Raw genomic sequence first — 20784 nt, forward strand, 5'->3', positions numbered from 1 at the left:
AAAACTTATTTTTATTTAATTTTTAGGTGGAGCACTTCATGAGAGTGGTATTCAAGAGAACTTACATTAAGAAGCACTTGGCTAAACTGAAACACAAGGCTGCGCTGAAAGAGGATTATAAGAGTAAATGCCCCTCTAAAAAAATCAAACAATAGCTAATAGAAGGAATGGGAATGTTGGAATAAAACCATTCTAATGTTACAAAACCACAAAAAGGAAAATCAATTATTATGATAATTTTGCTATATTAAATTATATCTGCATTTTTAACATAACTTGCTAAGCTTGGCTTTGTTTCAATAAAAAGCAAAAATTGATAGTTACCCTTGAAATTAAAAGTAGGCAAGTGGACAACTTTTATATTTTATAAAATGTTCATTTATGATGTCTTTCAAAGTTTATATCTATCTCTTTACATTTTGTAGTGATTGGATAATAGAAAATAATTATATCAATTTCCTTGCTGTTTCATTTATTACTCATTGAAAAATTATCTGTATGCACCAAAAATATTATAGGAGCAGAGTATACATTAATAAATGCTTGATAAATTTTTCCCTCTTTGCACCTCTTCAATTCTCAAATATCAGGCCTTTCTAAATAGGTCCTATTATTTTTCTGTATCATAGAGCCCTGTTTGGTTTTTTCGTAGTATATACATTACGTAAATACTGTTTGTTTACGTGCTTATTGTTTTCTCTATTATACCATACATTCTGATGAGGACCAGGAATCTGTTTTGCTAGCCAAACCAGGACTCTATTTTGCTAACCATCACATATTTTGCACCTAGCATAGTGCTGGTACACAGTAGGAGAGCTTGGTAAATAGAATTGAAAGAATGAGGGAGAGAGGGTCAATGAATAAGCTATGGTCTCTGAGCTCTTATATCCCAATTTTCTACATTCTGTCCTCTACTTCCTAGTCTCCCAACTCTTTCAACTCTTACTCTAGGTATAAGTATTTCAGTATATTAATTTACCAGTGCTTCCAGAGTCGGGAAGCTGTTTTTGTTTTTTGTTTTTTTTTCTCCCTGGTTCTATACCTGCCTGTGAATTTTTTTTTTTTTCTAACTTTGAAAATCCAGTTATCTCAGTCCTCCAAAATGCTGGTATTCCACAGGGTTCTGTCCATAGTCTTTATAGTCTTCTTGTTTTATCCATCCAATGACTGAATTTGAAAGATTCAACTTTATGGGACTAAAATAATGCCTGGCACATACATGGGGGCACTCAATGAACATTTGTTAAATGAATGTAGACTACACCAAGATATTTATTTCCACACAGATAAGTCTTCTGAGTTTCAGACTGATATGTCTGTCCAACTGTTCATTTCCATTTGAATTTCCCACAAACACCTACAATTCAACATATCCACAATGACACTTCTCATCTTCTCACTCCCCATCCTTCAAACACATTCTCCCTTTGTAGTTAATGTAAACATCTGTCTACTCAGTTGCCCAAGACAGAGACCTAAAGGTCAGCCATGATTCCTTTTTCACTTCCAACATAAGTCCTATTATTCCTAGGTCCTTCATATCTTTAAAATTTGTCCCTTTTTCTCTGTTTACACATGACTACCTTGATTAAGTTCCTCACTATTTCTCACTTGGCTACTGTATGATTGATCTTTTTCTGATCCACTCCATACCATTGTCATAGCCCCTTTTCTACAGTGTAAATCTGATCACATAATTGTCCTTCTTATACTTCTTCAGTATAGTTTTTAAGACCTTCCCATAGTTTTAAAGACCAAATCCAATATTTTCAACATGTCATAAAAGACCCTTCATCATCTGGTCCCATTTCACTTCTCCAATTTAGTTTTTTGCCACTCCACCCTTCTTCTTCCTATGTATTTAGTTCCCCAAACACAGAACTGCTTTAACACTTGCTTGCAGTTTAACCTGGAATGACCCTCTCTCCTTGTCTTGGATACTTCTAGTCTTCCTTCATGGAAGATGTCAGTTCTTCTAAGATATCTTCCCTAGGACCCTAAACTGGATTAGATAATATCTCCCTTTTTATAGTACATCTTAATTTATATATTGATAATTTCTTCACTTATTTATCCCCTTTATTACACTAGATTTATCTTGAAGGCAAGATGTATCTTATTGATCATTGTATTTATGGACTTAGCACATGCCTGGCACAAACTGGCACTCAATGGATGTTAAATTTAATAAGTCCCTAGACTTAAAGAGCTTACAAGCTATTAGATGAGAAAAAACAAGTTAACAAAAAGTGCAATAAAGTATTATAGATGCTTGAATGATACCTCTCCAAAATATAATTGAGATTTTAAAAGTAAGTGGGGTGATAATTTTTTTTCCTAGAGGGATTGGGAAAGTCTTCTTACAGGAGCTGATCCTTGAGTTTATTATTGAAAAATGAATAAAGATTTAAGTTTTCATTTTCCCTTATCTCTTTTGCAGTTTGGCTCATGGAAATAAGCCCTATTGACTGCTGTGGTCTAAACGTTGGTGTCCCCCACCCAAATTCATATGTTGGCACCTAAAAGGAACGAAATATGTTCACTCCAACCTCTTGAATGGAATTAGTACTTTTATAAAAGGGGCCTGAGAGAGCTCCCTTGCCCCTTCCATCATGTGAGGATGCAGCAGCAAGATGCCATCTATGGAGCAGAGAGCAAGCCCTTACCATACACTCAATCTGCCAGTGCCTTGATCTTGGACTTCACAGCCTCCAGAACTGTGAGCAATAAATATCTGTTGTTTATTTACCCAGCTTAATGTATTTTGTTGTAGTAATCTGAATGGGCTAAGATACCCTGTTTTACCAATACTCTGAGAATTAAGTGAAAGAATAAATGCAGAATTACTTAAAAATACAAATAAACACTTAGAAGCAAGCCATTATTAGTAAGTGATTAGACACAGAAAGAAGTCCAGGACTATGAGACATTCTTGCTGTTACTGATTTGGGTTATATGAGGAGTTAGCATATTGTAGAGGGCCAAGCAGTAAATATTCTAGACTTTTTTGGCCATATGGTCTTCATTGTAATTATTCAACTCTGTCATGGCACAAAATAGCCAAAGGCAATATGTCAATGAATGACTATGGATTTGTCCTACTAAAAAGTTTATTTTAAAAATTAGGCAGCAGGCTGATTTGGCCTTCAGGCCCACAGTTTGCCAGTTTTCTCAATAGACCATGCAAACAAACTATAGCCTGCAGTCCAAATAAAATTAGTTGTTAAACTTAAGAAAAAAACTTCACATTCTCTGTTTTCATTGTAGTACCTATTCTATGGTTTTCATCAGTCAGAATATTTGAGAAGAAACATTAGCCTCAGGCAGATGTGTTTGTTTATGGCCTACTTGTCCAGGAGGTAATAGAAGAAGGTGCTGTTGGTTTGTAAATTACACTGATAAATATAACTATTCTCAAGGCAAAATTGATATGTCAGATAAAATTTCTAATAAAATTTGATATCTATTTGCAAGATCAACATAGTTATATTTCTGTCTCAAAACAGGATTTCATCAAAAAGCATGGGCTTTTGCAATCAGAGCACCTGAGTTCTCTCTTAGTTATGTAATTTACCAGTTCAGCAACCTTTCTACAAATCAATAAATAGTTGTAAAAATTAAATATTACCTCACACCAACCTTGCAAATTAAATGAGATAATATTGTTTAAAAGGTGCTTTGTTAGTTATTAGGTTGTTTAGCTAAATCCAATAGTCAATATCTACTTTTCACATTAACTGACTTATCAGCAGATTTGACACACATAATCATTGCCTCATCTTCAAAACATTTGCTTCACTTGGATTCCAAGATCCCACACCCTCCTGGTTCTCCTCCTACCTCAATAACCTTTTCTTCTTAGTCTCTTTGGCTAGTGCTTTCGCTTCTCATTTGCCTCTTACTGTTATAGCTATGCAGAGGTCAGTTCTTTGTCCTCTTTGCTTTTCTATCTTCATTCACTCCCTGAATGATCTCATCAAGTCTTAGGGCTTTAAATACCATCTATATTTTGATGAATCTCAGATTTATATCTGCAGATTAGCTCTCTTTCATGAACTCTGGACGCTTTTGTATTCAACTGCCTACTCAGCATCTTCACTTAGATGTCTAATAGGTATTTCAAACTTTTCTGTCCAGCACTGAACTCTTAAGTGTCAGCCCCTTTCCTAGAGTAAGCCTGCACTTCCCATCTTCCTCCCATTTCAATTGATAGCAACTCCATTTTCCCAATTAGCAGATAAGCTGTGAGGCATCTTTGACAATTTTCTTCCAACCATATGCCATATCTAATCAATCAGGAAAGTTTGCTGATTTTACCTTCAAATTTTATCAGCAATACATTCAATATCTCTACTACTGCCCCTGGTCTGAATTACCATGGTCTCTCACCTACTGCAGTAACCTACTACCTGTCTCTTTCTTTCTGTCTTGTTTCTCAACACAGCAGCCCAAATTATCCTTTTTAAAATCAAACTTAGGTTGATCATTTAACTTTTGTGCTCAAAACTCTTCAAAAGATCCCATTTTATTCAATGTTAAAATCTTGCAATGGCCTACTTTGACCCTACTTGGTCCATTGCCTCATTACATTACGTACCTGACCTAATCTATCATTCTCCTTTTTAGTTACTCTCTTCCAATTACACTGCAGATATACCTGCAATGAGGTCTTTGCACTGGTTGTTACCTCTTCTGCAATAGTCATGCTCCAAATATTCAAATGGCTAACTCCTTCATTTCCTGTAAGTCTTTCTTCAGGTATCACTATCTCAAGGAGGTCTAACCTGACCACCTTATTTAAAACTACCATTCTCTCTGATCCCCATCATCCTGTTGCATCTTTTCCATAGCACAAAATTACCTTTCTAGCTCACTATACTGTATAATATTTCTATTTATCAGATATAGTGTCCATTGCCTCCTTTCCTCTAGAAAGACAGGAAATATTTTGCCTGTTTTTATTCATTGATATGTTCCTAAATCCCTGGCAGGGTACTACCATATGAATATCTGTTGAATAACTGAGTAAACACATACCATAACACCTATATCTCTCTCTTTCTCTCTCTCTCTCTCTCTCTATATATATATATATATATATCTCCATACATGTGTATTTTCACATTCATATATGTAAAATTTATATTTAAATATTTTCGATGATAATAATATTAATGCTTGTTTTGAAATATCAAATTGAACATACTCTAAATACTTTAGATTTCTGGTTTAGTTCAACAAATATGAGAAAAGTTTAATATTTGTTGATATTCTTCAAATACAGTAATGGGCTCAGCAAAATACCAGTATTTAGGATTGGCTTAATAAATAGGTAAAGTTATAACTGTGATGGCCAAAGAGAGAGGTGTTTAGGGCTCTAAACTTAGATAAGGGCATTAATGACATGGTATCCTACTCAGTGACAGATCTGAGATTCAAAGATGCTGCAGTGGGCAGGAATTATAGTTTAAAACTCTCAAAACAAATTTTAACTGGGAATATTAAACCTAATAAGAATGCTTGATACTTAGTTTGTATCATTGTTTAACCTACATTATTTAATTTGATCATGACAACAATGGGTTGTGTAGCATTATCACATCCCACTTACAGATGATAAGAATTATTAAAGGACATGATCATAATCAGTGATAAATATCAAATTTTAAGCTCAGGTCTTATGACTAAATCTCTAGCTCATTCATAATAGATTGTAGCTTTGGTCAGCTAACTTATTAGTAAAAGGTAAGTTACCCTGTCGGCAAAAAGGATCACAAGTCTGAGAACAGTTTTCTCCACTAAAAGTTCTAAGGACTATGATTTGCTGCAAGTTCCAGTTAAACTTACAAGGTGAAGAGAATCACATAAAGTTTAAAACAAACTTAGGCTGAAATGCCATAGGGAAGACGATAGGCTCATTCACCTTTGCAACACTCAGAATGTTTCTAGAATGATCTATTCACTTTTGTGAATGTATAAATAATAACATTGGCTAACATATATGGAGTACTTACTATGTAATGAAATTTACATTTATTAACTCATTTAATTCTTAAGTCTCATTGACAAACTAGAGTTAGTTTCAGGAAGAAAAAGAAGATGGTGGTGGTGATGGAGTTGGAAATGGCAGATTTGAGGATGGGAGTTGAGGTCTGGAAACCACTAAGGCTCAAGGTGGGAAGAAATAAGGAGGAAATGATATTAGTTTTCAAATTCAAGCAACATTTTCATGAAAAAAACTAAGGTTTATTTATGAAATTCTACATGTTAGAAATAAGTTTTATGAGTCAGTGACTGAGTTTCAGATGTGGGCTCAATAAAGCTGAGTTACTTATGAGTTAAAATTATTCAAAAATAATATGTATCTCCTTGAAAGGGATATTAGAGGCCCATAACCCTGAAAGCTTTTAAACACCTTCTGAATGATTTCATCCGTAAGAGATATTGGAGATATTGGATGGGATCCCTGTTCTAGGTGAGAAGTGACCAAGAAGAATTCCCTTTCAAGTCTAAGATTCTATGACTGTTAAATTAGTCTGGGGATAAAGGACTGTTGGGCAGGTGTCTGCAGTCAGAGTGATGCAAAACTGCCATTGGCACCTACAATTTTGCTGCCTTTAGTCAGGCCCTTACACACCACAGAGAGGCAGATGTATATATCCTTGGCAGCTCCTACAAAGCCAGCCCTTCCCAGGCACCCTTCCCTCCTGCTTCCCTCTAATGTTTCTATGTCCCTTCCCATAACAGCTTGCTACAGAAATGCCCCATGAGTCCAGTGAATCTCACTTCTACTTCAGCCTCTTTTTAACAGTCAATTTAGTCAGTTTTATTGTTATTAAACCATAACAGACAAAGGTATAACTGTTAAACATACCTATCTCTGGACACAGAACCATCCAAGCCCATGGGACAAGGGTTAAAAATTTGACACCCTATTTTTAACAACTGATCAACCCCTTCTTTTTTTATTCCCGATATTGAAAGCCATATAGCATGTTTAAGCATTTAAGAAGCTTAATAGATTACAGCTCTGAGATTCCATGGGGCAGCAGAATGTCGTCCTGGAGGCAAGAGGAACTGAAGTACAGCCCTGGCCACTCTTCCAAATCAATGGCCATTAGAAAGAAAAGACTCGAAGTTAGGTGGGAGGGGAAAACCCATTAGGAAAAGAGGATCAGAGACGATAAGAAGTGCAAAAAGATCGACTGGGGCTCCAAAATCAGGAAGAAGGACGTGAAAATAAAGAAGGGAACCGTTCCTTTCACAGGAAGAAATGTAATCAAGGGTTAGTTAAAAAGAAAATGACAGACAGGTAAGCCTCAAGAGAGCAATGTTAGACCCAGGCAGAAGATAGAAGTCCAAAGGTGATAAATTGCACTGACTGGCATCTCGAACTTAACATCTTTCTTGAGATTGTTTCAGCTGTGGTTTAGATAGTTGTTCACTGGGTGGCTGGAGACTGGTTTCAATGTGTTTGGGAAACCAAATCCACTTTCTTCAGATGGGTACTCTTAGATTGTATAGAACAAATAAACACCTCTTAGCATGAATAAACTCCTCTCAGCAAGAACAAAATGGAGCTATACATGAACATTAGTTTGGCTTTATCTTTTGAAATGGCAGGTTTCTGGAAATGAAAACAGGGAAACTTTTTCTTCATTAAAAACAAAATTGTTTTTCCAACACCGTGAGGCTGAATTCTGCTGAATATAAAAAGCTTATGGAGGATGTCAACAAATTTCCCTGTTTTTGAGAGGGAGGCACTAGGCATAGATGTCAGTGAGAGAAGAGGGGACATACATTTCTCCCACTGACATGCATGACTCAAGAAGCTGCAGCTTGTGTTTGTTCTTTGAAGGTGGACACACATGCAGAATGCCAGAGAGGAGAAACAGTTGGAAGTTTGGGGGACTTATGTGGAACCTTACCAACGAGATGATTGCTCCCTTTAAAAATAACTTTTCTCAATGGAAATCTCAATACAAAACAGGAAATCAACTTATGACATTGGCAAGAGGACTTACCTTCTTAGAAGGCATGATCCCAAACATGGGTAACATTAAACTAGGTAGCAAAGCTGTTACCGACAGAGGCAATGCTTCTGTGAGCCAAAATGTGGCGACCACAAAGAGTGTGTAGGCACATTCTGCTTCCTGGTAAGAACAAATGCAAAGCAAAAGGTGATATTATGAGGCTGGAGAAGTCAACATTCAAACACAAACATGTTTGCTTAATAGAGCCATGTCACAGAGAACGTAAGAAGATCTGAAGACCTCTGCATCTTTGAGTTGCCCTCAAATACTCATTTCTTAGAAGTTCTAAGAAGCAAAATTTAATAAACATAAAAAACTAAAGGGAGAAAAAAATCCCCATTCATTACATTTATTTCACATTTCCCTCAAAATAGATAATCTAGTCCATTTTCTTGCTCATATTAGTGTATATAGATGTTTCTACTCACTTTCCTTTGGCCTATAAAATGCACTCCCCCATACTTCCAGAGTACAGAAATAGCCAAGTTACAGCCTTTCCCCTGGGGGCAGGATACCTGCGTTTTAACTGCATTCCTTGGTGCCTGGTTGAGTGGGACCCGAGCACTCCTGCCTTCCTCTCCTTCTAACTATAAGGGGAAAACCAACCTAGGAGAAACCTTTGCCGTACTGTGTCTCAGAGAAAAGACATGACAAGTTGTGTGGCATGGAAGAGCCTGAATGCTACTCTTAATAGAACCTGTTGCCTTGCTTAGTATAAAACTATAGGTTCATGTTTTAGGGCATTGTTAAGAGATGGTCAAAATTTATCATTATATTTAACTTATATAGATAACTTTGGTATGAAATCACCTGGAACGTTCTAAGTCTTTAGTAAAGGTTAGCAGCTATCAAATGGTGCTATTTTGCTCTCACAGTGCTTACTCTCTGCAAATTCTGAGTTGCATTTGAAAAATTTACAAAAACTGCTGTTTAGGTTGAATGAAGTTATTAAGCTTTTATTTTTGTCTGGCACTACTGCTGTCTGATTCGCCTGCCTCAGGGTGAGTCCTTGGGGCTTGGGATTTACTTGACCAGCATCCCTACACTTCCAGTGCATTTCTAAGATATCCTTAATAAGCCAGGATTAGGCAGTACCTTTATTGTGTTATCTATTTAAAGGAGAAAGAATGAAAGTGTTTTGATGTTGACAGTTTCATACAGAGTCTGCTTCTACCATCTTGATAAACAATAAAACAACAAAACAAAGCTGAGCCTTGAATGGATCTTCCTGAACAGCTCTGGAGAGAATTGTGTATACTAGCTTAAATTAAAATGCCAGCATGGAAGAAAGGTTGTGCATTTTCTCTTAATGAGAACACATGGATAGCCTGAAAGTTCCTCTTACGACTTTATGTTTTCCATCATACTTGTAAGAACCTAGGTTGCAGAGATAAAATGGACCACTTTTAATCTTGCTCTCTAGTTACAACTAGCCACTATCTTGATCCTATTTATTCCCCAGTCATTATATCTCTCAAATCTGCCCCTCCACCCACTTCCTCCACTGCAGGCAAGACTATTCCAATATCAGGTCACTTTCCAAGAATCCATTTTGTATTTGGCATTCCCTTACAGAAAGCCGGATACAGGTCTAGCCACCCTGACAACTATCTGGAGCACCAATCTATGAGGGTCTGCTAAAACATCAAAAAATAAATAGAATACATGGTGCTAGCTGGTTCTGTTCACCATATACACCCCCTGCCTTAAGTGTTGAACATCCATGTCAACATGGGCCTTTGGGTGGAGAGTCATAGTCCACTAAGGTGGCACAACTTTGGTGACAGAATAAAAAGCAAAATTTCAATAATCACATTATTACCTGGCCCAGAATACTTCCATATTTTAAGTGGCTCAGCCCTGACTGAAATCAACCAAAAGTCAGTGACTTTTAGTTGTTTATTGAAAATAATTGAAGAATACTCATTTTGCATTCAAACCCACCTTCACTTTGACTATAATGTCTTATCACAACACCTCCTGACATCAATTTTCTATATCCAAAGAATCTTCTTTACACACTTCCTTGATATTTGAGTTCTGATCCTTGCTCCTCATAATGCATCCCTTTCTCTGAACTCTAATTCATAGTATTCAGCCAGTTGGTATACCAACAAGCCCCCAGATCCTTTGTGTGCTAGTTTCTACCTGTCTGAGCTCACATTCTAGACCCTTTGACCGTGTTTGATCATTTGGATGAAGCAGTCGCAAGCTGATGGCCAAGTCTAGCAAGGCAATTCTATATATTTGATTCACAGTGTTATAAGTCTATATGCTTAATTTGAGTCAGGATTTACAAATCAGCAGATTTAATGTTAAAAAATAGAGTCTGAATTCCTGCCTTCTCTTAACAAACTGAGATATTTGGTAACATCGGGATGATTTTCTTCCATGGCAACAGTTCTCCAGGGTCACCTTTAGAGATTGACTTGTATTTTTTCAGTTCTATATAGTACTACTACATTACTTCACTCATTCTCTTACCTCCTCAGCTTTTGTCAGCATTTTAGTAAAATATCTGGTAGGAAAAAGGTTGCCTATTTGCTCCGACTTACAAATATTGCTTTGTCATTCAAGAATCAACACTTAGATTGTGCATTTGGACTTCTCCCCTCTCTGCCCCTCTGCCTGGTCTATGAACCAGCAGCGTCAGCATAATCTGGTCACTTGTGAGAAATGTAGGACATCAAGCCCTTCCCCAGACACACTGAATCAATCATCATTTTCAGGCTCACAAGGTGATTCTTATCTAGGTTAAAGTTCGAGAAGCACTGGGCTACATCCTTTTCCAGACCTTCCCTTTCATCTTTAAATCTGGTTCCATACACTTGCTTCCAAGTAGTTTCCTTTTGCCTAAGCTGAATCCCTGGATTCATAACCCATTTGTAAAACTCGTCTACCTTTTGATTTGCAGTTCAAATTTATGTCTCATCATGGAGTTTACCCTGAACACATATGTGCATTTTGTATTTTTTCCTAGGAGTCCCAGTGGATTATAATTGCAGCTAGCTAAAGCACCATATCTGCATTGTCTTTGATAGCTGCCTTCCCAGAATTTGTGAAAATTGCCCCCTTTTTTCACATCTGAAGAAAACCAAAGGTCTGGAAAAGGAGGAAGACAGAGTTATTCCCCTCTGAATGCTCTTTTTTTTAATCCTTATTTTTTTAATTGACATGTAAAATTGTATGTACTGTATTTATCATGTACAACATGATGCTTTGAAGTATCTATGCATAGTGGAATGACTAAGTCTAGCTAACTAATATGTGCATTACCTCACATCATTATTATCTTTGTGCTGAGAACACTTTATATCCACTCTTTATAGCATTTTTCAAGAGTACAAAATATTATTAACTACAGTCACCATGTTGTACAATAAATCTCTCAAGCTTATTCCTTCTATCTTTTGACTAACATCTCCTTAACCCTGACACCTGATCTCCCCAGACCCTGGAAACCACAAGTTCACTCTCCACTTCTATGAGATCAACTTTTTTAGATTCCACATGACTGACATCACATGCTATTTGTCTTCCTGTCCCTGGCTTATTTCATTTAACATATATCCTTCAGGTTCATACATGTTTGTAACAAATGACAGGATTTTCTTCATTTTATGGCTGAACAGTATTTCATTCTCTCTCTCTCTCTCTCTCTCTGTCTCCATGTGTGTGTTTGTGTGCATGTGCATGTGTGAGTGTGTTTGTGTGTATGCATACCATATTTTCTTTATCCATTCATCTGTTGATGAACACTTAGGTTGATTCCATATCTTGGCTATTGTGACTAGTGCAACAATAAACATGGGAGTGCAGATATCTCCTCAACATACTGATTTCATTTCCTTTGGGTATGTATCCATTAATGACATTGCTGGATCATACAGTAGTTCAATTTTTAATTTTTTGAGGGAATGCTGTGTTATTTTTCATAATGGCTGTACTAAGTTACATTTCTGCAAACAGTGTTCACATCCTGGCCAACACTTGTTATAATAGCCATTCTAACAAGGGTGAGATAATATCTCACTGTGGTTTTAGTTTGTATTTCCCAGAAGAGTGATGTCGAGCATTTTTTCATGTACCTGTTTGCCATATGTATGCCTTCTTTTGAAAAGTCTATTCAAATTCTTTTGCTTATTTTTCAGTTGGGTTATTTGCTTTCTTGCTATTGAGTTGTTTGAATTCCTTATGTATTTTTGATATTAATCTCTTATCGGATGAATAGTTTGCAAATATTTTATCCTATTCTATAGGTTGTCTTTTCACTCTTGATTTTGTTTGCAGTGAAGAAGTTTTATTAGTATAATGTAATCCCATTTGTCTATTTTTGCTTTTGTTGCTGTGCTTTTGAGGTCATATCCAAAAAAATCATTGTCTAGGTCAATGTCATGGAGCTATTCCCCTGTTTTGTATTCTAGTAGTTTCATAGTTTTTGGTCTTACATTTAATTAATTAATTCATTTTGAGTTGATTTTTGCATATAGTGAGATATATGGGTCTGATTTCATTCTTCTGCATGTGGATATTTAGTTTCACTAACACCATTTATTGAAGAGATTCTCCTTTTCCCATTGTGTGTTCTTGGCACCTTTGCTGAAAATCAGTTGGCTGTAAATATAGAGATTTATTTCTGGCTTGTCTATGGTTTAATTTGTCCACATGTCTGTTTTTATGCCACTGCCATGCTGTTTTGGTTCCTATAGCTTTGTAGTATATTTTGAAATCAGGTAGTGTGATGCCCCCCAGCTTTGTTCTTTTTGTTCAAGATTGCTCTAACTATTTGGGGTCTTTTGTTTCAATACAAATTTTAGGATCATTTGAGAGCTCTTTAATGGGTAGGATACCCATCTGCCCCAGTTTTCTCAGGACAGTGTTATTGTAAAATTTCCTTTCTCATTAGTATTTCCTTTCATTTTCAAAAGTGTCCCTCTTTGGCTGATAAATTAAACAAGCATCCTATTGATGGGTTTATCCCAGGAATGCTTCCTTCCTCTAATTCCTTTTCTCTATTGTGTAATTTTTCTTGGTCATGCTTGGGGATGTGAAAGAATGCAGGAAAGCATTCTTTCCCTTCAAAGTCCTTAGGCATTAAATAGCAGAAGTTTAATTCAAACACAACACCAAGTATTTTCTTTTAAAACTATCCTATTAAAGTATATAGGGTTATTTTTTACTTTAAAATCAAAGATCTGTGAATAATCTTGCTAAGAAGAAGAAAAGTATAAGAGATAGAAAAAAAACAACCGTTTTCTTCTTTTGTGTTATTCACATCTATTCACACATGCACACAAAGAATATGAGGGTGAGTAACTTTTGGTGGACAAGTTCTTCTGATGAAGAAGAAAACTATTCAGAAGTTGTGGAACTGTGTTGCAACTAAAAAGAGATCCTAGATATTTGATTTTAGGACTGGCTTTGAGGTAGAACATAAAGTAGCTTCATTTTGTCACTAGAAACTCATAGAGTGACCAATTGTTTCAAGCTATATTATCTTTGCCTCCTGTAAATTTCTTCCAAATTTGTCTCTTTCCTCTTTTTCTTCACCTTAACAGACCTCCTACTCCTAAGAAACAAAACCACCACAAATTGTTTACCACCATTACACACAATCACTACTACTACTACCTCCTCAAGAGAACAATGGTAAAACAGAAATAAAAGAAGACCAGTTGTCAATTAAGAGTATGAGTGAATCCTTCCTCCCCCACAACCTACCCCCAAGTCTGCTGGAAGTTGCTGATACATCTGATATCGTTATTACAACTTACTCTGCAACCATAACAAGTAAACGTTTTAATCACATTTTGTTCTGAAGTATTTTAGTATTATGAATTCTTAAACTGAATGATAGCAACAAAAATAATGTGTACTTTTATCTTGTTTATTTATCATGAAGGACATAACTGTAAAGATTCACAGTTATAACTACCACTGACCTTACAATTTTTTTAAAAAAAATCATGATTCCTTCTCAAAATAAAGAAAGAGAAAAGAGGGGAAAAAAAAAGTCCAGAGGACTTCCTCAAAAATACTACTTTTCTACTTAAAAATCTCTGTACTTCTTACCACTCCCAAAAGTTACATCAAGAAGTTCAGCAAACAACTCACACCTAGCCAGACAGAGGCAGTTGTGTGGAAACCAGGTGAAATTCCATTAGATCATAGGAAATGTCATGTCGCTTAACCCTGGATACCTGCTCTGTATGTATACACTGCACCTCTTTGGCTCATTCATAGCAGCTCCGTCTTTCCTATTATAAGATTTCCTCACACTACCAGAGACATGAAGTTATTATAGTATGGGCAGTTCCTGGTCCCTTACATTAAAAAATATATATATTAGAAGCTTTTTAGCAGTGTATTCTTTAGAAGCATTTTCAAAGTTATAAAATATTTAGAACATAGTAAAAATATACAACAAACATATTTGTACACCTTATCATATTTAACAAATGTTGACACTTTGCCACATTTGCTTAAATTATTTTTAAACAAATAAAACATTCCATATTCTGTTAAAGACTGATGTTAAAGACCACTCCCTCATTTCCTTCTCCTCCACCATTCCCAAAGTTAGCTACTGTCTAGAATGTGGTTTGTATCCTTTCCATTCATGTTTTTGTGATTATACTACATGCAGACATTAATACATTAATAACACGTGGTTTTAAAATTAAATAAGGTTTACTCTATATGTCACTTTGCAACTTGCTTTTTTCACTCAATATTTTATGTACTTCAAATACATTCATGTTGATACATGTAGATTTATTGCTACTTCATTTTAATGGATGTAGTATTCCTTTTTATGAATATTTTACCATTTATTTGTCTGTTTTTCTACTGATGTTTGTTTGGATTTTTTCCCCAATATTTTACTATTATAAGGCTATGGACATCTTTGTACCTATCTCCACATGCATGTCTATGGAAAATAGATTTTCTTAGCTAGTGGAGAAAATTAGCATCAGAACTTCAAACGGGAAGGAGTCCATTGGAACTTTACTAGATATTGCCCATTTGCTATCTGACATGGTTAGGCTTTTTGTCCCCACCCGAATCTCATCTTGAATTGTAATCTCCATGATACCCAGGTGTCAAGGGAGAAACCAGGTGGAGGTAATTGAATCATGGGCGCAGTTTCCCCCATGCTGTCCTCATAATAGGGAGTGAGTTCTCATGAGATCTGATGGTTTTATAAGGGGCTCTTCCCCCTTAATTTGGCACTTCTCCTTCCTGCTGCCTTGTGAAGAAGTTGCCTCACTTCCCCTTCCACCATTATTGTAAGTTTCTTGAGGCCTCCCAGTCATGCTGAGTCAATTAAACTTCATTCCTTTATAAATTACCCAGTCTCGGGCAGTTCTTTATAGCAGTATGAAAATCGACTAAGAAGCTATCTGAGATGGTCATACTAGTTTATATTAACACCAACAATGTTCAGAAGTTCCATTTCACCATCCTTGGTATATTGGATTAATTTATTCATTTGATAATCTGATGGTATGAAAAAATCTTCTTATTTAATTTCCATGTTCTTGAATACCAGTGGAGTATTTTCACAGTTACTGAACATAATTGTTTCTCTTCTGTAAATTATATATTTATAGTTCTTTTTCATTTTTCTGTTGGGTTATTTTTTCTTTTATCTCATGGATTTGTGGAGTTATTTTTATATTCTTAATATTATTTCTCTATAAACTATGTATTTGTAAACATTTTTCTTAGTCTCTGGCTTGTCTATGAAATTAGCTTTATTGTATTTTTAATTGACAAGAGGATTTTAATTTTAATGCAGTGATTTTAAACACTTTTCTGTTGTCTCATGTTTTTACCATATTTTATAAGAAAATCTATCTACATTATATATTTCCGTATTTTTTCTAAGATTAAAATTTTTTCAAGTGTAGAGCTTTAATATTTTTGTATAGGAATCTAACACTTTTTTTTCTCAAAATGAATAGCCAAAGTGCCATGCTTTTTAAATTGAATGAGCTCATTTTTGCCTAGTAATTCATGTTGCCACATATTTTCTACGCTGAAGTTCTCAAATGCAGACACATAAGCTTCTGGTCTCTTTATTTTGTCCTCTCCCTCTCCCACTGCTGCCTTCTAAAAATAAGTTCTTACAGAATTATGCTCTTTTAACATTTCTAACCTTTCAATAAGCTTTACAATCTGTATGACAACTCCTTCATCTTATATGTTTTTCAAATTGCCTTAATAGTGTTAGATTTTCATTCTTTCTTTTGAATTTTAAAATTACTGTCTCAAGTTGTAAAAATTTTGTTCAGATTTTCATTCAAATTACACAGAATCTATGAAGTAAGATACAGCTTTAAGTATTTCTATCTATGAACTTCTCTATTCTTTTAGGTGTCTATTAAATTTCTTCTATAATGTTTTGTAGATTTCTCCAGAAAGGTCTATTATATATTTATTAGATGTTTTCATTATTATTGAAATGAAAAATTTATCTAATTACAATCCTTTTGGAGATTCTTTTTCTTCTCTATTTGGAAGCTTTAAAAAATTCACCTTATTTTTAATCTGAAGTCTCATTCCTGATGTGCCTAAATATGGACTAATATCTAATTAAGTTGTTTGTACTTACAAATGCATTTGAGAGCTCATCTTTTTTAAAAAAATTCTGGAGAATTCAGTAATTATTACTTTGAATATGACTTCTTTTCTAGTCTTTCATTTTCAGTAATGTCTTTTATACATATGTTGGGGCTCTGAGTTCATTCTCCAAATGATTATCTCACTTAAAAATATCCTTTTATATTCTATTTGATATTTTAGGTAAATTCCTAGTATTCTTTCTCAGTTCACTGAATATATCTTCAAGGATACTCAGTTTAAAGTTTATTTCATCTTGTAGTATACTATAAGAGACATACTCTGGTTATAAGATTAATGATAGCCATAAGGCTTATTCAGGCATCTTGCTGATACTACATGTCACTTAGCAGTATGTCACAGAGTAGGGTTGACACTAAGTGTCACTTAGCAATGTGATGCAGACTGGCTTGGGGATTTCCAACCTTGGCCTGGGGATTTCCGGGAGACAAGGCTACCTCAGATGCAACTTTCATAAACAAAAAAGGCTTACTCTTTCCAGAATTGTTTAAACTCCCTTTATGAGAGAAATGGCTGGTAACGCACCTGGGCTGAGTACAAGCATAAGTAAGAGGGAGGGGTCCTTTAAATTCTGAGACTGGTCACTGGACGGAGGCCCTCCTGGTCAGTCAGTCATCTGACTGCTTCTGGCCCATGCCACTGGCCTGCTCTTCATCTTCATCTTGGAAAAGTCAGAATAAGCTGTTGAGCATTAGAATAAGCTGTCTAAGACTCATATTTGACATTAACCAAATGAAAAAGGAGAAGCTGTTGAGAATAAGCTGTTGAGCATTAGAGTGTCTAAGACTCATCTTTGACATCATGAATCAAATGAAAAAGGAGAAGTTGCCCCTGGGGAAGCTGGTTAACTAGGACCACCCAGGAGCCTCAAACATGACACATCTATTGAGGGTTTTGTTTGTTTTTTTAATCTCAGTGACAAAATTCCAGGATATCTAACTAGTTTTATTTTATACTTTCCTGCTCTTGCTTTATATTTTGAAAAATAATTTGTTTCTCTTTTTTTGTTTTTTTTCCTTTCCTAACTTGTTGATTTCCCTATTATTTTCATTTCTTCTGAGCGGATTTTTTCAGTCTTTCTTTAGTGTCTTATTGTATTTTGAAATTTTATTTTCAAATTTATTCTGAGTGGTAGCTTTATTCTTGTGTTTTCTTCTTCTGCACTCCTTGTTTCTCATCTAGCACTTTTACAGTTGCTTCCAGCCAGTTCCTAGTTCCTGGTTCAGATGGGTCTTATCTTGACACCCTAGAGTTCTTTTCTTGCCAGCATAACATGGATCCAGTCATCTAGCTGAGTTGGGTAGTATGGGTGAGGTCTTGGCTGGGGAGCTGGGCAGTGTTTGCTTCCTGTGAGCCATCATAGCCAGCGATCAATCCAGCTCTTTCTGTCCTTCACAGGTTTGAGAAAACCATTTTCCAGCCCTTAGTTTCTGGCATTTAACCTGACTCTGGTCCCTGAATGGCATGGGAGTGCTTTCAACCACAGGTTTCCACCTTCATGCCACTTGTTTGCTTTTCTGACTCATTCTGATCTACAGAGATCTTTATTTGCTTTGTGTTTCCAATGGAGAAAGAGCTTGGGAAGGGAGGATCCTAATTGTCTAAAACCTCATCTAGACTGTTGATCATAGACTTTATATATAGAAAAACTTATTTAAGATGTGAAAATATTTGCCAAGTAGACAGATAAACCTGTTTTCTGACTTATGACTATAGGATGGGCAAGTAATACTCATGAATGCTTATAATGTGTCAGATACAACACTTGGCACTCCACATGACATTTTATTTAACCCTCGCCAAGATTCTTTGGGGTAGATATTGTAATTCCATGCTGAACTAAGGTTCAACGATCACATTGCTAGCGTGTGGTAGAGTTGAGATTTGTCCATGTATAAACTCTATCAGAGTATATATTTTTAAAATTTACTACCCTGTTCCCAACATTTAAAGCAGTACTTGGCATAGAGTATACGGTCAGTAACATATTTGAGTGAGTAAGGTTCTTCTTTCTGTTCTTTCTAATATTGTTTGTATTTATATATCTTATAAAACACTAAATCTTTATCTTAGGCATAAGGTTCCTTAGCATAGAAACTTCTTTCTCTTTGCCTTGTTCCCTTTTCTCTGTTCTCTCCTCCTTGCCTGGAACTGGATATTTTGACTCCTGCCCCAGTGGGTGAATGTGTTTACAATTTTCCTGCAGCCCTCATCTCTCTTGCCAACAAACAGCATTGGAACTAAAATGTCCACCTGCATAGGTGAATTCCTCCATCACAGACATTCCCACTTACCCAGCCCCCAGTTAAAAATATCACAGTCATATCTTGTCTTAACCACCTCAAGTGCACAGCTAGTGCACTTGCTGAAGGGGTGAAAAAGGCAAAGAAAGCTATGACTAGGCAATTTGGATAATGACTTTTTCCTCCTCACAAAGTTCTGACTGTCAAGTTATCTTAGAAAATGTGGCTGATTACATTTAAAAATCACCTTGGTTCTCTTTTAAATTATAGCCCCACATGGAATTAGAATATAAGTTTGGCTTTAAAATATAGTTTTTTCATCTCTTCTGCTTTTTTAAATGACATACCGACTGATATTAGGGAGTAATTTGGCTGATGAATTAGTACGTATGTGGGTATGATCTCTTCTCAGCACAGCGTGAGAAAAGCAGAGCCAATCACAGACCTCAATCACTACAATTGATTTTCTAAAGAGAACACAAAGCAATTAAAAAAGGAGAAAAATCATGCATTCTAAATCTCTGTGCTACAAGAAAAACATCATTATTATTTGACAGAGCCTGTGAAGGGCTTTGTATGGTTCTTGGTATTCCTACCCCTACTGCAGCAGTGATTTCTTAAGACTCAATTTATATTAATTGCAAAGTTTAAAGGGCTTTAAAATATCCTCATTTTGGAAGATGGATAGTAAAAATAAGTTCAACTACAAAGTCAAGGAGAAATAACTAGATGTTTTTTTCTTTTCTGTTTTTTTAGTTTTTAGCCAAAATGGATAGTAGAGAAAAGCAATTGAGGGCCCACTACACCAGTTATTGGGAAATTTTTAGTTCCTCCTTTTCGCTCAACCTCCACACCTAACCAGCACCTGAGATGCATTGTTTTCATACTCTGTACACAGTGGAACTGGAAAAAGGTACAGAAATAATCAGTTCTCCAACCTGACTACACATTTGGTTATGATCAAAATGCAATCCATGAACTACCTGCTCCAGAATCACCTGGGGAGTTTGTTCAACGTGCAGCATCCTACACTTCACATTAAGAGTTTATGATTTTACACAAGTATCTCAGGTGAATCTGGGGAAGCTTATCCATAGACAACATTTGGAACTTTTTAAAAAGAGCCTTGCTCATTTTATAAATAAAAAAAATCAGCCAAGGGTAGCATGTCTGAGTCACTTGGGGAATGTTTCAGAATATGCTATGTTAATCAGGACAGGATAAGCTATGCTGTGGCAAAAGTTCCAAAATCTCAGCAGTCTAAAACAGCCAATTATTTCTTACTCATACTATTTGTCCATCATGGGTAGAGGTTACTACGTGATCCAGGCTGAGAGAGGCATCACCTCAACCTGTGCTTTCGTAATTGCAAATGCAGGAACAATGACATAAGGCAATCTGAGCACAGCTTTTAAAGATCTGATATAAATATCATTAAATAAGCAATGACATCATGAGCTTGGAAGTCAGACAGATTTGTGTTTAAGTCCTCTTGCTCTCTTTGTGGACTGTGTGACTTTGATCACATTTCTTGACCCCTCTGAGTTTCTGTTCTGTAAAATTGGGATGATATTGACTATTTCTAATTGTCGCTATGAGGCTCACAGTGGGCATTCACATTTATTATTGTTACCAAACAAGGTATAAAACATATTATGGGAGGAAGAAAGAGCTTTGTGAAAGGGACGGCCTCTGGTTACACCTACATTCTTCTTGTTCTGTCCTTTCATCATTATTTTCACTCTATTGAAGTTCCTTCCTTTCATCAACCTCTTTCTCCTGCATTCTCTCCTTCCTATCAGGTCCAAAGCCTTACATCCTTCTGCCACGCTAGATCATCCTTCACTCAACACAGTCAT

General features: G+C 35.9%; 1 protein-coding gene across 2 annotated transcripts in view; it reads right to left on the reverse strand.

Annotated features, from left to right (window-relative positions):
* The window catches only part of SLC13A1 (solute carrier family 13 member 1), an 86020-nt gene that overhangs the window by 59300 nt on the left and 5936 nt on the right, over nucleotides 1–20784 (reverse strand). For both annotated transcript variants that reach the window (XM_019030331.3, XM_004046131.4), the window contains exon 2: nucleotides 8028–8156. In XM_019030331.3, the coding sequence (XP_018885876.1) occupies nucleotides 8028–8156 (129 nt within the window). The remainder of the gene's footprint in view (nucleotides 1–8027; nucleotides 8157–20784) is intronic.

Source organism: Gorilla gorilla, chromosome 6 (assembly GCF_029281585.2).
Source record: "Gorilla gorilla gorilla isolate KB3781 chromosome 6, NHGRI_mGorGor1-v2.1_pri, whole genome shotgun sequence".
NCBI lineage: Eukaryota > Metazoa > Chordata > Mammalia > Primates > Hominidae > Gorilla > Gorilla gorilla.